Source organism: Lonchura striata, chromosome 1, assembly GCF_046129695.1.
Source record: "Lonchura striata isolate bLonStr1 chromosome 1, bLonStr1.mat, whole genome shotgun sequence".
In the NCBI taxonomy this organism is placed as follows: domain Eukaryota; kingdom Metazoa; phylum Chordata; class Aves; order Passeriformes; family Estrildidae; genus Lonchura; species Lonchura striata.
The window spans coordinates 136,336,724-136,356,003 of record NC_134603.1 but is presented as its reverse complement, the minus strand read 5'-3'; the positions used below and the strand labels follow the sequence as shown (position 1 = coordinate 136,356,003).

General features: G+C 38.7%; 1 protein-coding gene across 1 annotated transcript in view; it reads left to right on the top strand.

Moving 5' to 3' along the window:
- Positions 1–19,280, top strand: part of RSU1 (Ras suppressor protein 1) — a 102,084-nt gene that overhangs the window by 2,605 nt on the left and 80,199 nt on the right. Inside the window, exons 3-4 of the mRNA XM_021551646.2 lie at positions 4,536–4,586; positions 18,796–18,916. Coding sequence (XP_021407321.1) covers positions 4,536–4,586; positions 18,796–18,916 — 172 coding nt within the window. The remainder of the gene's footprint in view (positions 1–4,535; positions 4,587–18,795; positions 18,917–19,280) is intronic.

Here is a 19,280-nt window from a genome sequence, read left to right as displayed (position 1 = left end):
ACCAGAGGTGCTAAGTACCTTTTAAAGGTAAACTGCTCCTTCTAGTCCTAAATCTCCAAGGAAAGGACTAAGCCTTGTCTCACTGCATGTTTGAGAACTTGCTGCAGAGCGGCTAATGAGCTTGTATTTAACCTTTCTTAACTTAATTCACATAGGGGTAATACAGGCACAAGGATTTGGAAGCAGTGTACCATGTAACATCTGTTCAGTGTGCCAGTCCTTTTCCTTAGGTGTCACCCTGTTCTTGTCATGTGTGTTTAGGAAATAAAAAAGAAAAGTAAGTGATAGAGAAAAGTGGTGTTATGTGGTGACAAAGAAGAGCAAAGGAGAATATATGCCCTATCTTGGATACAGTTCTCTTCTGGCTTCTGTTTTCAGTCTAGGCTTCCTGCAGTACAGGGCAGTCAGTCATACTTTCTTTTGCATTGTCTTCCATCCTCTGCAGTAGCTGTAGGAGAGAAAAAACAGACAAAATTTGGCTTCTGTCAAATACCAGTGTGTCTTTCCAATTAAGAATGAAATACTTCTATCTGGAAGGAGATTGGCAAGCTACCTTAGACCCACAAGCTTGGCAACCTTTACATCTCTTCCCACTTTCATGTTTGGCAGAGAAAGAGTATGGTTACCAGCTTATATACAACGTGAAGTTCAGATTCAAAAAAAAAAGTTAAGTAGTCCCTGAAGCACTTCTAACTCAGGAGTTCATTAATGTCATTAGAAGTAGAGTTCTATTTTTGGAATATTCCTCGAATCCAGACACTTCCATGTTTTCTCCTAGTGACTTAAAATACAAAGTAGAATTGTGTTATGCACCTTCAGAGTGTCTGGATTTTTATGCTTTCAGAACTGTAATAGGAGAGCCCTTTTTCAGATGTGTTGTGTAGAAAATAAATTTCATTTGAGACAAAAAAATACCCCTTGGTCTAAGTATTCTGTGCTTTAGGTTGTCATGCAAATACCATGTGAAACAGTTTTAAGTGTTAAAGACTTTTTTTATTATTCCAGCATATGATAAAACAACAGTTACACCATTTGTGTGCACATCTCTTCTATAGTTGTGCATCTCCTTCATACATAAATAGTGTAAAAAATGTCTTGTCCCATGTTCTCTTGTGTTGGTTTGGGTTTTTTGCCTCCATATTGTGAAGTAAATAGTTTACATTTGTTTATAAAACACCCACTATGGACAGGTAATGGTAGAGAGCATTAATAGACATCCTATAGGCTGAGCAAGCAGGTTCAGCCAATTCCAGCAATAAGGGAGTAATGTGCCCTTTCCCCTAGCATAGCAAAGGATAGGGCATTTATTGATAGGACTTTGAACAACCATCAAAAACTGGGATTGTTCTCAGAGTATGGGCCAGTCTCATTTATGTGTCTTTTAAGCAGTTGATATGGAGGAGGAGGAGGTACGAGTAAAGAAATCATTTTTCCCAAATAACTTGTGACATCTGCTCTGTTGTCAGGGAAGGAATATTGGATGCAATCCTATTTATGTGTTAATTTGTTCTCATTATCATTCCATCTGTAAGCTATTCATATTTTGCATAAAGTACATACTTGTGTGACTAGATTTCTTAATCAGAAAGTTAGTGTTGATAAAATTGTTCATTCCTAAAATAACAAAAGCACAGAAGATGGAGAGGCAGGCTACTTGTGATAATACTGTGATGCTCATCCTGCATTAACTTCCTCCAGTGTCTTATCTTGGCTCAGCAAAGTCACTGGGGTCTTCCTGTTTTGTGGGTGTGGGTTTGGTTTTTTTTTTTTTCCTAATTTATTTTACTTCAGTTTGGTTCTTTTGTCAGGCTGGTTTTTTGGGTTTTTTTTTGGGAGTTTTTTTGTTTTGATTTTTTAAAATTTGCTGATGGGCAGGGCTTTTATTTGTTTTATAGTCCTTAATAATTAGGTTGAGTATTGTCATCCAGATATTTTATGTAAAGCTAGCTTGCAGTGTAGGGGAGCAGTATATGAAGAGATTTGATAATAGTGCCAAAATGGAAGAACCTAAATATTCTTCCCTTGACTCACTCTTTTTTGAAATAATAGTGGGACTTGGACCATGAGAAATTGTGATTACTGTGCAAGTAAACTGCTCTGGCAATAGGTATTATCCCCCTATAGAATATAGGTATTATTCTGTGTGAATATCTGGTGTATTCATGAAATCAGAATAGCTTACTGCCTGTATGCTAATGACTATAATGTTACAAGGTAGTGTCTAAAAGCTCCTGCAGTGGCATCGTGGAGAGGTTATAGTAATTTCCAGTGGGAATCTCAGTGCCCTTCCATTCCATTTTTGTGAGACTGGTACATCATCTGACATGTTGTATGTTGTGCTTAAATGGACGGTGTACATCCAAATCAAAATTGCCCCTTTAGCCTTGGAGATGTTACTTGGGGATGTTAATCAGTTAAGACAGATGTCTTTCTTGCCAGACTTGATAGTTTAGTTGTTCTACAGAATTTATAGGATGAGGTAAATCTCAGTCAGCTGTTCCCACAACACAGTCCTTTTCACAGGAGCAGGCACATGGCAGCGTGAGGAAAACATGTTATTTCCAGGGGCCAGTTGTTTGACTCAGGTTTGTTTAATGTAAGTGAGCAAATTTCTCTCTGTGTAAGAAGTGAGCAAGTACTGCTCTCTTATCTTGGTTCTCTTTCTTAAAATACTTCTAAACTTGCCTCTGAACTGGTAGTTGCTTTGGACCTTTCAAGACTGAAGAATCTCTGTCTTAATATGTCTAAAATGCTGCTGGAAGTAGTCCAGAGCACAGACACCTAAACCTTTGCTCTTTTCAAAATAGTATTGGAGTGCAGCCTTTCTTGCTCCTTTGGGGGATGTCAGCCTGCCATTGCTGGTCAAAGATGCCATGGGACTTTCTGTCATGCATCAGGATTGACTGAGATAGTGGAGTTTCAGACAAGGTGTCTAGGCTTCAGTCAACTTTGGACAGTAAAATACAGGTTCAAATATCTTTGGCCTAGGGGTTTTGGCCTTGAAATTTTTAACGTGGACTTTGTTTTGTTCTGTATAGATGTGAGAGAAGAAACCTTTCTGAAAATAGTATTAGTTGAAGAACACAGTGATGAGACAAAAAAGGAGAGGGAGTAGTGAGAGTAATGCTTCTAACCTTGTGTTGCTAAAGGCCAATAGTGCACGTGGCTTGATGGCGTAGTCAAAAGGCTTACCTTTAAATATGCACAGAACTTATTATGGCATTTAAATTCATCAGGAGTTCAATGTTCAGAAGACCAAAATCTGCAGCCCTAAAGCTTCATTGCCCTTGAGTAAGGATCCATGCTTCCTTTGTACAGACATGATGGCATTGTTTAACTTCTCTGCTTTAAAAGCAAAGTAAAATGGAAGTAACTTTGTACAACATCAAAAACAGTAATTATTTTTTCCCTTTTTATTAAAAAAGCAAGTTTTTTTTTTTTTTTGTTGATGCTCTTGAGTCTAGGTAAAGCCTCAGATCTCAAGAATTACTTGCTTCTGAAGTAAAATGCAGGGGAAAAAAAAAGGTTTTTTTGCCTGGGATTGATGATGTCAGATTTTATCTGGCGATTGTCTAGGTTCAGTTGCCTTGGAACTGAAGACCTCAGTCTGGAGGACTTTTCATCTCAGTGGTAGGGCTGCCCTTCTGGTGGTAGTGTTCTTATTAGTCAGGCTTGAATATCAAGGGCCCATGAAATGGTGACTTCTGCTTAGTGTCACAGTTATTAAAATAGCTATATCAAGAGAAACAAATGTATAAAGCTTATTTAGGCATTTGTTCACAAGCCTGTGACTATCTCCAGAATCTTCTCTCATTTTACTGTGTAAATTGCAATCTTATATTTATCTGTATGGGTAAGCACTCAGTGTTAAACTGTTGTTTATGGGTCAGATACCAATGTGTCCTTTGTTTTAAAGATAGAGCTCTTTATAGAGGCTGCTGCTCTTGTCTGCCCTTTAGTGATGATTTTCCTACAATACTCTTACAGACTTTCTATGAGCTTTTTTCCTTGTCCTCGTGTTCTGCATAGTGACGTGGTGCAGTCAGTACTTCAATCTGCTCAAATTTTGGGAGAAATTCAGGGTGGGTGTGTTGTATCTTCTCTTCCCTGCCTTTCCTTCCTTCACAACCTGCAATTGCACAGGGAACTGTGGTGATGCTTTAGGGTGTTTTTTTTTAAAACATTGAACTGTCTGATCTGATGTTGCCTTTGGGTGTCTGCTTTCATTCTGCTAACAGGTTGTATTTGCCTTTGTTAAGTTATGAGCTTTTTCAAGGATTAGCTGAAACAGGTTGCTGTATCAGTGAGTAAAACTCCATGTTGTGTCTGATGCAGTAACAGAAATGTGAAATAAAAGGACAGAGGAGTAGGTGAGCCCTTTACTCTTGAGCTCTCATGTTTATTTGTGACAATGCACATGAATCAAGTTACTGGAGTGGAAAGAATAACTTTCCTGCTTTATTTTTCAGCTGAAATGGATACAAGCTCTCAGTTGCCATGTCCATAAACTAACTTCTTTCTCTCTTCATTTACAGTTACGCTGTCCCACATCACACAGCTGGTTCTGAGTCACAACAAGCTTACAAGTAAGTATATTCCTGGATTTGGGCTTTGTTACAGGCAGTTGAGTAACACTGACAAGCTGACACTGCTAGTTTGATACAGAGTGCAATGACACTATTAGAGTGTTGCTTCTTGGTTAGGACTTAATTAAAAGTAAAGAGATGGAGGGCAGCTTAGCAGCTGTTTTCAACCTACCTTTTCAGCTTCAATACAGACCTCCATTGTACTGGAAGATCTGTAGTTCTTGGTCTTGTCACCAGTTCAGCCATTTCTGACCATGGCTCAAAAGTCCTTATATTAAAGTGATGACTTTTTAAATTTTTAGCTGTATCAGAAACAACACAGTTTGCATTTTAGTGAATGGATAATGAATTTGACTAAAGCAAAGAAAATTACAACTCTACCGCATTACATCTATAATCAAACATGTATGAGCAAGGCCAACTGAATCAGGCATGGGAAAAAAGAGCAGCCTGTTTCTGTCCAAAATAAGGTTATCTCTTGGTCATACTGCCCACACCACCTTCAGGCAGTGGATCCTGCTTCCCACAGTCAAGAAGCTCCGAATTGAGATGCTGGTGAATAGCATGTCGAGAACATGAGACATAACTTGGTGGAGGGAGATACCAGACTGACTTTTGCAAGGCAAAAGTTTTTGTGGGTTTGAGTTTTTTGTTTGTTTGTTTTTGTGGTTTATCTATCACTGTCTTGTACAAACATTCCTGCTTCTTGGCTGTTGAAATTCAAGCAGTGAATTTTGTCTTGCCCTATTTCTGTGCATCTTCTAAAAAGTCCTTGTCTTGTTGATGTTTTTCTTCTTGTCTGTTCTCTGCATGTACCAGTGGGTTTCTCTCTAAACCAGTCCTCTTTTTGAAACTCAACTGGAGAGATGAAATGGGAAGGGAAACGGAACCAATGAAGTGGGAGTGGGTTGATAAGAGGTGTATTAGGGGGTATGTACTTTAGGGTGTATCCAAGCAAATCTTTACCACTTGAGATGGGTCTTGAGACACAAACAAACTAATAAAACTCAGCCTGTTGAGCTCCACACTACTTGCTGCATGAGCCATAAGGCAGTATGTGGCACCATGAGGTTGTATAAGGCACTTCTCTGGATGCAGTTTGAGTACTAATATGTAGCTTAATTGGTTTGTAGTAGTAAATAGATAAAATTATGGGCATTTTGTGACTGGCTGTGAGAACTATGAAATAGTTGTTCAGGACCCTTCTTTTGATAGAGTAGTGTCCTCTAGACTGCCATCTTGCTATTTGATTTTATCCCATTGTAGTTTTCAAAGAAATCTCAGTTTAGTTACAAATATAACCAACAGTTTCCAGCCATCTGGTATATAAATGATGACTGGTGGGTAAATTAATGGGCCAGTTAAGGGAGGGAAAATCCAAAGTGCATCACTGTTAAACACGCAGCACTGTCCATGTTTTAGAAGGACATGAAGTTGCAAATAGCTTGAAGCTGGGAGAATAATCTAATGAGAAAGATGATGATGAATTTTCTTTGGGCATATTGCCATCTGGCATCTGTTATCAGCCACTGGTAGAGCTGGGTGCTGGGGCCACCCAGCTAGTGAGTTTTGTGTGTTCCCTCACTGCAAGGAGATGGCTGTTTCTGCTTGAGTCTCTGAAAGCCAGGCAGTTAATTGTACTCAGCCACTGCAGTTTTTCTCTGCAGCCTTTGGAGGGTTGCAGGCACCTTGAGATAGCAGTTCATTCTGCACAGTTCTTGTGATCAGACAGCTTACCCAAGGTTGGTTACCTTAGAGCTGGCAGGCAAAGCTTCTCTCTGGTGCTGATTATTTACTCTGGTATTTCTGTCTGAATGGCTGCTTATCTGGCACAAGGATGAAATGAGTTGGAAATGTTGCTCTTTGTACAATTCACTATTCTTTGTCAGAGGTTTGTAAAATTCCTAGAACTTTTGAAATCTGACACTTCCAGATTGCCAGTGAATCAGCTCTTCCACCTGGTGCCTTATAAATTTTAACATAGCTAAAGGATAATCTCAGCTGAGCACACAACTGATTGTGCAGGCAGCCTTGCTCTGAGGAAGAGGAGATAGGCTGAAGCTCTTGCATGGAGACTTGAATCATGGTAAACTTGACTGTGTCAGATCTGAGTCTGGAGAAGCTCATGTGCTTCAGCATGAGCTCCACCCTGAAAAGCTGAATAACCAACCTATGTCTTACCTGAGTCTTAGCTACAGACCGGACTGGGGGAGGAAAGATACAGTAATAAGAAGTGTCCAAGAAAGATGTGTCCAGGTTGGCTTTAACTATTCAAGAAAAATACAGAGTGTACCATTTGCTTAAAGCAATTTTAGTTTTCAGAATACCAGTTTAAAGATTGCCAAGACTATAAGTTTGTGTTACATTACATTAAATCTCACCCTTCAATTAACTGTTTTCTCCTAAAGTAGCTGTCAGATCAGCAGGCTGCAAGTACATGCTCTCTCTCAGCCAATGGATTCTGTCAGCCATTCTAATTGCTCTGTTTGGGTTTCTTTCTTGGGAAGGTAAGGCCACTGCTTGTCCTGAGAAGTAACTCATCGAGTCTGAAACTTACTCTTCTTTCACAAATAGATGTAGACACTTAAATAGACAGCACACATTTTTAAAAGGCTAAATTTTGAGTTCATATTCTCATATTTGACACTGTTGACCTAATCTTTTAAGCTATGTAATTAATTGCCTTAGCAGATTGTTCTTAAAATGACTAGGAAGCTGATGGCAGTGACACTTGACATGCTACACTAAGGTCATATTAGCATCTTCTACTAGTTTTCTGCCATTTAAATGAGTGTTCTGCTAGCTTCTTTTTTTCTTTGTGTTTAGAGTAAATATGTCTATCTGAAAGAATAAATAAATGTTAAAAGTGGATATGCATATTTTTATGTAAGCATACTTAGTATTTTTTACAGAAAGCTATTAAAACTAAGTAAAGTTTCATCAGCAAGTATGAGGACTGCTCAATTAAATCCATCATATTGCTCAGAATACTTTTGTGCCATGAATTTTATTCATATTTCTAGTGTACCATTTGTACTTCATCTATGTGTCTAAATCATTCATTATCAGAAGTACTCAAGTCCACATTGATTTTTCTGGAGGATGTTAGGCTGAATTAGGCTGAATTTTTTTCAGCTATCTGGTGCTGTGCTATTGGAGGAGTCTTGAACTAGCTTCTTCTGTTCTAGGTGACTTCTGAAACAGTTGAGTCTGTCCTTTGCTGCTTGGCAAGAACTTCTTTTGCTTCAAAATCAGAAGCAAAACTCTCAGGGAAACCAAATAGTTGTGATTCTGCAGCCTTGTTGAACCAGGTGCTGCATAGGTGACAAAGCTGAGATGATTCCTCTGTAGGGTCTCTGACAATCCAGTAGAAATCAGGAGAAAGTGAATATTTGTGCTTTTCCTTGGCATAATGTGGACATAAGGGCTGGTTTCTCTATATGTTCTACTGGGAGTTTTTTGTTCCATGGTTTAGTCATTTTAAAGCCTTCTACCAGTATACAGCTGAGACGCAAAATTCGAGATAGTCTTAGCTTGTATAGGTTCCAAACCCAGGTGTCTTTTGAGCCCATTGACTATCATCAAAGCAAATACAATAGAAAGTCTAACAAATGGTTTTTTTAATTGGTGGAAATTAGTGACTGAACCATAGGTACCTGCCCTTCAGTGTGCTGGATTAATTCAGGTAGATGTGACCAAGCTGTTTTTGTTCATGTCACTTGATGCTAGCTTAGGGACATAGAGATAACATTCACCTCCTGCTCAATAGGATCATTAATGGGACATGAATAGCGGTAGGGAATTAGGGTAGCTGTGCTAGAGGAGGCGAGAGGGAGTTTGAGCCACAGGACATACCACATTTGATCAGTCTGGTCAGCCACAAATACTATATCTGCATCATCTGTGCAACAGTAGTAATTTTTGTGGGTATTTTTGCTTCTGTTTTGTGTATTTTTAGGGCTGCTTCACTCAAGTTCAGGTGGAATGTAACTGAAAATCTGCAGCAATCTTGGCCCCTTGCTCATCTGGTGCCTCTGGGCAGGATGAAAGTGACCTTCAGGTGTTGGTGTGGATTTGCCTGTTCTGCAGGGGCAACTGCTATGATTTCTGTGACATTGCTGCTCTGTGGTTCATGCTGGGGTAGTAGTGCCAGGCATGTGTTTAGGAATTTGTCATCATAAAAGTTATTGAAATCAGACTTAGAGCTGTTTAGTTCAGAGCCCTTCAGCTAGAGTTCATGTTTTAATAATGGTTCTGGGGAACAGGCTGGGAATTGCAGAATACTGAGATTCTGGGGAGCCCAGGTCAGGGAAAGAAGGGATATCATCAGGCTTGTCTCTTTTTCTAATCTGGGTCTTGCCCCAGATTAGAATCAAGCACAACAAGGTGGAGCTCTGGGACATAGTGTAAAATAGATAATCTGAGTCAGGATGAGGATTTTTTCTGAGCTGATGGTAGGGTTTGTCTGTCACATGTCTTGAGGGCTCATGGGGGTTTGGGGTTTTATTTATTTATTTTTTTATTTTATTTGTAAATTGACTGTGCGAGTACAACAGATGGCTGCCTTTGGAAAAAAGTACCTTTGCAGACTAAAGTCAGCAGTGAGGTTAGGCTTCACTTTTTGGTCCCCTTGTGCCCCATTAGATTTGTAAGTGAGTGAGAATTGTAGTAAAACTAGCAACAGAAGAAAACTCACTTTCAAAAAGAATATTAATAGAGTGTAAAATGTGGCATATGCTGTGTCTGCTTTTTCCTAGAAGAGCAGCATTTATGTACTATTTTGCCATAAAGTATGAAGGGATACTGAACCTTCTGGAATTTAGATAGGTCAGCTAACTCAAGGTATTCTCCAGACACTTTGAACATACACAGAATTTCACATCCAGGTATAGGATGGGAAATACTTACTTGGTATGCTGATGAAGTTTAGACAATTAAAATCCATGTATTGTGAATAGGAAGTGTATTTGAAGAGGTTTCAGATACCCAGTTTGTCTGTTACCCCCCTGAAAAGGGCACAGAGGGAAAGATGTGACTGGAAAGCAGGCTGGAATATTAAAGGTTACTTCTGCATTAGCAGCTGGTGTCATCAGTATGTGTGCAACTATTATGCTGCCAACCTGTTTTATTTTCATTTATTTTGGGATGTACAGTAAGTCTTTGACTTGTAACTACCATGACAGTTATTTGCCTTAGCTGCCAGTGGAGGTTAATCACTGTTGCAATCATTTGAGGAGTCAGTTCAGAGATTCTCTCTCTGTGCCGTTATCTGCCGGTACCGGGGGTGTCCTGCTGCCGGTGAGGCACCGTGCTCTGTGCTTTGTCCGGCAGAGGTCACTCTTTGAGTGCATTTAGCATTTCTTTCCTGGCAAGACGCTTGTGTTCCTGCTAGATTCGTCCCGCCCGCTCGGTGATGGTGCATGGCAACTTCGTTTTTGCTCTTCTCCTCAGTCTTCTTAACCTCAGGTGGTCCTGTGCTCACCGGCTTCACATATCTTTGTGCTGTCTGTAAATGATCTCAGTAGTTTCCTGCCATTCATAGCTCACTTCTGATGATTCCTATATCCTTTTGTTCTCGTGCTCTGGTTCCTTATCCAGCACTATCAAATGATTAAATGATGAGACATCAGGAACAACTATTTTTTTCTCAAACCTCTTCTGTGTTACCTGATGTCATGTTCTCTGTCTGCCTCTACCATTCTTCTGATCTGCTGTCCTATACTGTTCTGTGATCTTTCCACTGCTTCTCCCTTGATTCTCATGTAATCCTTTCTCGTCTTTGGTCGCTTCCTTTTTGTGGGGTGATCCATTAGTTTTTTTGCTACTGGTTCCCATTTCCAGACCTGAATTTTGTTTGAGTTCACTTTGTGCTTGTGCCAGAATGGCTGTGTCTCACTGATCATTGTTCTTTTGACAGCCATGTGGTTACCCTTTATCATCACTGTACATTTTGCCTTCTTTCAGCAGAGCAGTTCAAAACTTTTTTTTTCTCTCACATGACTTGCTGCTTCTTTCCTCTCTCATCTCCTAAATTGTTTTTCTCTCTGTGTGTGACCAGCACAGAAGCTTGTCCTTTTGTTGCTGTTAACCCTCTTGACTGTGTCCTTGATCTTTTTTGGCATGCTGCAAAAATCTCTTGGTTTAATTTTTACATTAGGATGTCTCCTTTCTGAGTCACCTTTCTGGCTGTAGTCTGTACCTGGATGTACTGGAGGTAGTCCAGAGACAGCAACACTGCATCTGCCTGTCCTGAATTCCTTCCCAGTCTAGCTGCTTTGTCTTCTCCAGTCTGCTGAAATGTGTGATGGTGTCTCCCACTGGTATTGTCTGACACTTTGCATCTTGCCTGCTATCAGGTTATTTATATGACAAATTTGCTGTCTTCTGGAAGGAACCAGATGACCGTGTACTCATTACTCTTTGTTGCTTCTTGTATTCTCCTCTACTATGCTTCTGCCTCTGCTTCCTTCTGGTAAGTCATTCCATGCTGTTGTCCTGACACGATATGCCAAGGGGGCAGGTGATGTCTGCAGGGTGAGACCAGGGTTGTGTCCAAAGCACAGGACTTGTGCCTGACAGTGTCTATCAGCTATGTGTGGGAGAGATGCTTTAAACTAACTGTAAGCCTTTCATTTTTTTTTTTAATGTTTTGATTTGGTTTGTCTTCCTATTTCTGATACAGGGATCTTTAATAGGAAATACCTTACTGAATGCAGTACACAGGAGGATGTGAAAAGGAGGAAAAAGGAGATCCCTATACATACCCCTTACTAAATTTGTGACATCTGGGTTCTACTCAAACACATTGATTAAATACCTTGTTATCTTTTTTTTTTCTTCCAAAAAACCACCCAGACCTTTGGTTCTGAGAAAACACAGATGGTATAGCATTTTAATTTTAAATATATATAATACCAACTTTGTTTCTAAGAAGCTTTGGGGAAATGAAACAGAATAATCTGTGAAGGAGTTTTGTGCTGTAATGGTATAAGGACACATGCAAAATGTACCCAATTCATACATAAATTTAATTGTTGAAGTTTGTGCTGTATGGCACCAAAGTCAGTTTTGCACCATAAGTAAAGCAACCATAGTAAAATCAACACTAGACACAAATCACTTCTCTTGAACATAATTCTTTGGAAGCTTTTGTTCTTCTCTTACTAAAAGACACCTGCAAGCATATTAACTCCTTTTTTTAATTCTCAGTGTTTTCTTACATGTTACTACAAATTTCTTGTGTCTTCACTTACTTCTTTGTGGCTTAAAATAGCTCTTAATTTTTTCATGGAAGCCCCATATAAATGATAATTGCCCGTGTTTATATACAGGTTGTAATGGGAACTTATTGTAAATCCTCTTGCCACATACAGACTATTTTGCAGTTGGCATTTTCAAAGGAATTGAACATTGTAAAAGTGAACTCACCTCATTAAAGACATTAATTTTGTATTACAGAATTTACTGTCTAACAAGCCAAATAGGATTTTTTAGCTTCTAATATGGGAGGACTGAGACAAGAAGGTAGATTTGGTGTAGATTGAGGGAAAACTGGATTTAGTTCTGTGTACTTGGTTTTGTACACTATTTTCTATGTATTCTCTTTGTTCTTTTAGCAGTCAGGTGTGTTGAAGTGGATAACAACACAGCATTTCCCTTCAGACTGCTCACTATCTGGCCTCAGCTTTTTCCATTCACATCCTCGGGCATAACCTTTCGGGTGAAATTATTCCCTGATCTTGATGTGATGATGGCCAGTGTAGTAACTGGTTGCCATCAGTAATATCTCCTGTAGCTGGAAATTAAATGTAAAGTCAGTTGAAGCCTGGGTTACGCTAATGTAGAGGCACAGGGAGGGCTCTGTGCCATATAGACTTGAGGAGGTGGCTTTAAGTGCTGGGTATGGGGAGCTCAAACTAGGAGGGAGCTTAATTCATTCCCAGATCTGAGAACTGGAACAATAAACACATGTGCTGACTCTGTTTTTGAGCAGTGAGCTTTTCTACTGCAGCCTCTTCTGTGTGTTTAGAGGACAGGCTGGTGTCCCCACTAAGCAGTGTCAGCACAGTAGTCTGCAATGCTGAATAGGGGAAAGACTCAGTTGATCCAAGCTGCAGTGACAAGTAGTCCTATGTTTATTTCTAAAAACATTTCAGTTCTGTAACAAGTTTAAACTCCCAATACTGGCTAATAAGGCAAACTGAAATCATAAAAAGTTTTTAGACACACTGGAAGCAGAATTTTGTAAATAAGCACTGCTAGGCACACAGGTAGTTGGACACTTCTGAGTAAGAGGCTGAAGTGATCCACACCTTTGAGGGTAATCTATAGTAATTGTTCAAGGCCTGGTGTGCAGGACATCTTTGGTTAGTAAACTTTTGTAAACTGCAGAAAACATGTTAAATAGACTGAAGTAAAGAGAATATTGAGGAAGGGAAAGGTGAATTTACCAACGAACTTCAGACGGGTTGATTTATCTGAAGCCAGCAACTGTGCAGACTTGTGAAACTCTGAAAAGATAATGCTTAAACAGTTCAAATACCTGAAAGAGACTCACTGGCATTTAGTGATACTATTTGCATTTGGTGGAAGCCTAATATTAAATCTCAACACTATCAATTAAAGTTCTTTTGTCCTGCAGAAGTTATTTCTCTTAACAATCTGCTAGTGAAGATCAACACACAGTGATAATCTCACCTGTAATAAGGGTATGTAGCCTGTGTTCTTCAACTGTTTGCATAGTGCATCTCATTTTTTTTTTCTTCTGACTTAAATATAAGACAGCAAGTGTCTTGGTTGAACTGTGAACTTCTCACAAAGCAGTTATTGAAGATGAAGATGCTGTGGTTGACCACAGTAATTCAAAAAGCGTGGCTAGTACTTTGTTCTCTTCAAAATTATTTGCAGAAATGAAGTGTGTGTTTATATCTGCATTTTTATTTATAACCTTATTCACACCATTCCCTAATGCTGTTAAAATGCAGATTTTTGTGAGCTGTTCTGGTGTGGTTTCAGGTCTTTGCAGTTGGGTGGTGTATTTTCAACATAGTAATCCCTTAGTAACCTCAGCTCTTGGTTTCTAGTATTTCTTTCCAAACTCTGATATCTTAAGCTCTCTTCTCAGAGAAGAACAGATTGTCCTTTCTTTTCACTAGGTGTCACTTGATTCCTAGTGTCTTCTCAGTCTTTCTTCTGCTCACTGCTTCTCTCCTTAGACTCTGGCTTCTAAATGAATACTGTTTATTGACAAATTGAGCTATAGTATAATTTAAACATGTTCATAAGAGCAGTTTAATATCTGAAGTGCTTCTGTAGATAATTGAAATTAAAAAACCCTGCTGGTTTCTGAAAAGAGCTGGAGATAAAGGAGACTAGTTTTTTTTAATGTTTTCAGTGTGAGGAAGATTAATATCCATCTTTGGAACGGTGAAGGGAGGGCAAAAGGGGAAACTTGAATTACATAGTGTGTAAATTAAGTACTGTATGCTTCAGTTGGGATCAGGATTCTCTGCAGTTAGCTGCAAAGTATGGTATCAGCATGCCTATGAATATTTAAAATGAAAACTGTTGTGTTCTCCCTCTGCTAATTCCTCTTTCATTTTGGTGAAGCTGATTGCTTCTCTTCCTGTATAACAGAACTCTTGTCAAATTAATCTAAACATGACTCTAGCTCTGTGAGTACAGTTATATTGGATGCCCAGAATGCATTATATATTTAGTATTCTAAATTCTTCCTCCCCCATGAAATGTGAGTAACATTTCATGTCTTCATGACCTTTACACTAAGGGATCCTTACTCATGAAAGCTTCCTGTTGATGCTAACTGGATTAGCAAGTCCACAGAATTGGATTTATTATGTTGTATAGCACTCAGGTTTTACTTTAGTCTTAAAAAGTAGGTTCTTGCTCTTGGCAAGAAATCCACGATGGACTGATTGTACTCTGAAAGGTCTGTATTGAATTCTCTTTACTCTGTATGACTCTTGACCAGCTTTCCAGTGGAACAGTATAATGAGAAACTGGCATAGTTGTATAAATATATTTTCTGTCAGGTACTGCTATTTTAATAGCTCTTTTGGATAAATATTCCCTTAGAACCTGTAAAGGTTTGGAGTGCTACTGAACATCATGTTCCTAGGTACTGCAAAATCACTTCATTAAGTAAAGAAACATTCTGAAAAAGCCAGGGATTCTGCAGCTATTCAAAGTTTCTAAGGATGTGGTTGCCAAAGGAATTAATCTTACATTAAAAAATTAAAATTCTTATTTCTCCTGATTCGAAAAATATTGACTTCAGTTGAAGATTTCCTGTAGCCTTTGGGTCATATTTATTGAGGAGATTGCAAGCCTATTCATGCAGCATTTTATGCATAATCAGGTATTACATATAGCATTTTCCAAGCAGCAGTGGGACAGTGTTTATTTTGAATATTCAGTAATAAGGTTTAAATGAACTGAATGTTTAATGCAGTTTATGTATGGTGTGTTCTTCTCATGGAGACTTATATTTTTACTAAATCATTTCACTTGTTCAGTTAGGTCGTTTATTGACCCTTCTAGGTTTTTTTCATGTGAAGTTCCTTATCTAAAATGTTTTTCATTTTAGTTTCAAACTGTAAAGTAAATTTTGATACAGATATTTTTTACCAAGAGTGTCTTCAGAAATGTTTAATTTAGTGTCTTTACTAAACAGACAAACAAGCAGACTAGATTTCATCTTTTGGGTAAAAGGAAGTGGAGGCTTAATTTTACAAACACCTGAGTTTGCTTACTTTGGAAATTGTGAGGATTGCTGTTGTTTCCCAGGGCTTCACAGATGTTTAAGAGAAATAATCTTGGTGATCATTTTAAGAAATAATCACTTTTTGAAGCCTGTGCATTTTCAGATGCGTGAAGGGGCCCTGCCACCACAGGAGGAGTTGTATTGAGACCTCTATGAATGGCAAAGGAGTTACTGAGTGGAACTAGAGGGAAAATAATGGACTTGGTTTCTTCTTTTCAGTTTCCTGTGCTCTTCATCTGTTGTCAGAGGTTGGGTATAGAAAAGGAGCTGGATTTGCATGTCAGTTCTAGGTAGTGGTATGAGAACCTCTTGAGTTGCTGCTTTATGGGAGAGGGTTGCATCTGAGATGTGATTCCAGGCTGCTGTCGCTGATCTGGGTGTTTTTAGTGAGATGCTGTGCTGGATGAAAAGTCCTTCTAACCCAGTGCCTGCTCTCCAACTGAGGGCAACATCAGACCTCTAGTAAAGATCGTGTCTGGTGTTGGCTTCTGGTTTTCAGTACTGAAAAAGAGTTAAGGCTCAGATCCAGGTTACTCTAAGTGTGGAGTTACATAGTCATTGAATAGTAGCATTTAATCCTTCTTATGTGTATTGGAAATAATTTGGTCAACTTTTAAAGAGCTGCTGGTTGTATAGGAATAAAATGTAGTAACTTGCCTCAAGTAAACTTGATGAGAACTTGATGTTTTAGTGCCTAAAGAATTGCCACTAACTTCAGGGCAAAAAGAGCATAAATGCTTTGAAGTAAACAAGTTGCCAATCCTTATTTCCAGAAACATGAACAAAGTCCTCTTATTCTTTGTGGGCAGCCTATAGACCCTGTCTCTCACTGTCAACCAACCTTTGAAATCAAGGTGAAGTCTACAGCTGTCATAGTGAATCACTGCATGCAATTTCCAGTATTGAACAAGGGGAAGCTGTTCCTGGTCTTGTGAAGTGAAACTTAATATGAATGGGGCTTCATGATGTGACTGAAGCTTCACAGGAGAAGGCAAAGGCACTGGGCTGCCAAATTTTACTAGCATTTGCTGAGGGGGAGTTGTTAATGACACTGGGCAGCAGATGGTCTTAGAAGAGTTGTTAAGACACTGCGGATCGTGCTGTAAATACGTGGGTGAACAGAACCAGGATGCTGACAGTTCACTCTCACCGCTCATCGTGAGAAGGAGACTCGAGTGGAATTCAGCATTGCCAGAACATGAATGTCTCAGGATCTGGCAGTCAGCAGGCTGCCAAATGTATATGGGAAGAGTTTTGCAGCATAGTAGTGGAATGGTAGTTGGGTCATGTGAAGTTCAAAGCAGAGAGCATGATATGCCTAGTCAGCCTTGCTTGACCACCACTGATCTTTAGACCTGAAGCTACTGATCCTGTGCAGTTTAGCTACAAGATCAGTACAGGAGTTAAAGTCAGTCTTCTGATTTTCATTGGATACAAGAGAGCATTTATTTATATTACAAATTAATTTGAATTGTTGTACCAGACAATAAATTATTACAGAAGAAAGTCCTGTCTTCCCTACTACAAGCCTAGTGTTGACCTACTCTTCTGTTCTTCCTTCTCACAAAATACCTCCAGGCATTCCATCCAAACCAAAAAGTACAGTTGTGGATTAGGGCTTTTCATTTTGATTTAACAGGGTAAGACACAAAAGCATTTCATTTAAATCCTTTGCTAAATATTTAGCCTTTCTTCAGCTCAGCCTACTTACCAATGCAGCTTTTAGTATATCTTGAAGAAAACAAAGATGTAAAGTATCCTAAGTGTCATTCACAACATGAAATACAGTATGTGGGGATTAAACAGATATATCAGGAGACAGTATTATATCTGTATTGGTCTTTCTATTATTAAAGCTTTGACTAAACTAAAACCTGTATTTTCTAGTATTTCTGTTTCCTAATCTTCATAAATGCGGTATCTGAGAAGATCAGAAACATGATTTGCCTGTCTGTTGTGTCTCATCAAAGTCAAATTATGAAGTCTGATTTCAGAAAGGAAAATATTTTAATACTGGTAATTACTTTTCTGGTGAAATATTGAGGCTGGAAACAGCTGAATGATGCCAATTAAAATACTCAGTTAACTTCTGTTAGGGAATAATTTAATATAACAGTGGTATTGAAATACCCTTTAGTTTGTGAATGCACATAATTCTCGCTATCATTGAATGACAGATAAATATGGACCACTGGGAAAATACCTCCAAAGAAGGTCTTTTAAATGTTCAGATTTGCCTTAATGACTTTATATGAATGTCTGCTAAAAACCTCCTGCAATGAATATGGCCCTCAACAGTAATATTTATGTAGTATAATTAGAGTCTTTGTTAGGGATCCCATTATTGTTCACATTGTAATTAGACTTATAATCTAGTAAATGTGACATACTGCAATGTTCCGCTTTGTAAACATTATTGACTCCATTTTAAGACTGAGATTGCCTCATACCAACAAATAAAAAAAAATCATGGCCTCATAAAGCCTTCTAATTATTTAGATGAGCACTTTGTGGATTCCTGATGCAAAGTTGAGACTGAACCAAGGTGAATATTGAGCACAGGTGCAAGCTTCAGTGCAGGTGACTTGCCAACCTCCTTTACACCTCAGCTGGCTGTTTAAATCTCACTCAGTTTAAGGGGAGAAGAGATGCAAAACTGAATAGCTTTTTAACCTCATTAGCACAGTCGTTCATACTGTTTCTGCCTTATAGTTCATGTTTTTAGATAATAACAACCAGCTATTGATCTGTTGGTAATCCACTGTAACCATGTATGTGTATTGATCAGTTAGTTTATCAGTCATGGGAGATAACTGAAAATGGCCTTGGCTAAACAGTTCTTTTAGGGCTGAATTTATTGTTTTTTGTAAATTTTGTTGTATCTTAAATGGCCAAGAATTTGCATACTAAATTGTTTAAGCAGTAAGCAGAATGGGCCATAGCTAAAAATGAGGGATTATTTTATGTTTGTTGTTAAAGACCTTTAGTACAACTGCTGTCTTGGTGTAACTACTCATATCATTAATGTTTTCTCCACTCAAATAATGTCATGATCCAAGTCTCTCAGGCACTGCTCTTTTGAGACCTGTGTGTGTTACATGAATTGAGAGGACAGCCTGCTTCTCTTAGTCTGTAAGAGCACTTGTCCTTGTCTCTCTCTCTCTCTCTGCAGTGGTCTTTGTTAGTCAAAATATATTACTGTTCTGATAGTAATTTTGAAGAGTACAAAACGAGTGCTCTCAGCAATGAGAACAGGTTCCAGATAGGAGGCTTTTTGGATATAAACTTGGCTTTTATTGGAATAATGGAATGTTTTCTGTGCTGCAGCCACTGTACAAACAGTGCAAACACTAGGTGCTGGTAAAGCATCTGTAGTCTGGGTAGCTTGCCCTAATTGCAGTCTCTCACTGTGAAACTTTTCCACAGCTGTGCCAGCAAACATCGCAGACCTGAGAAACATAGAAGTGCTCAACTTTTTCAACAACCAGATTGAGGAGCTGCCTACACAGATAAGCAGCCTTCAGAAGCTCAAACACCTGAACCTTGGGTGCGTATCTTAATGCAAAACTTTGCTGTAATAGAGGTGTTACCAAATGTCATCACAACTGAACCTGTAACTTCTAATTTTTTCACAGTAAAATTTGTTATTTAAAGTGGTTTTGAGGATAACCTGGGAATTACAGCTTCAGAGTGTTCAATTAATATTCTGGATAAACAGAAACATAAGGGATCAAGTACTTACTCTGGTGTACTCATAACCATGTAAGGACAGCAGCAACTCATATTCATCCAATACTACATTTGATGACTTCTGTAGCAACTGCCTCTTAATTCTGTGGTTACTGCATAAGAATCAAGCTCTGTTTCCTGTTCTGATGTTTTAAAAAAAAATCAATGTTAATTTAGGATTT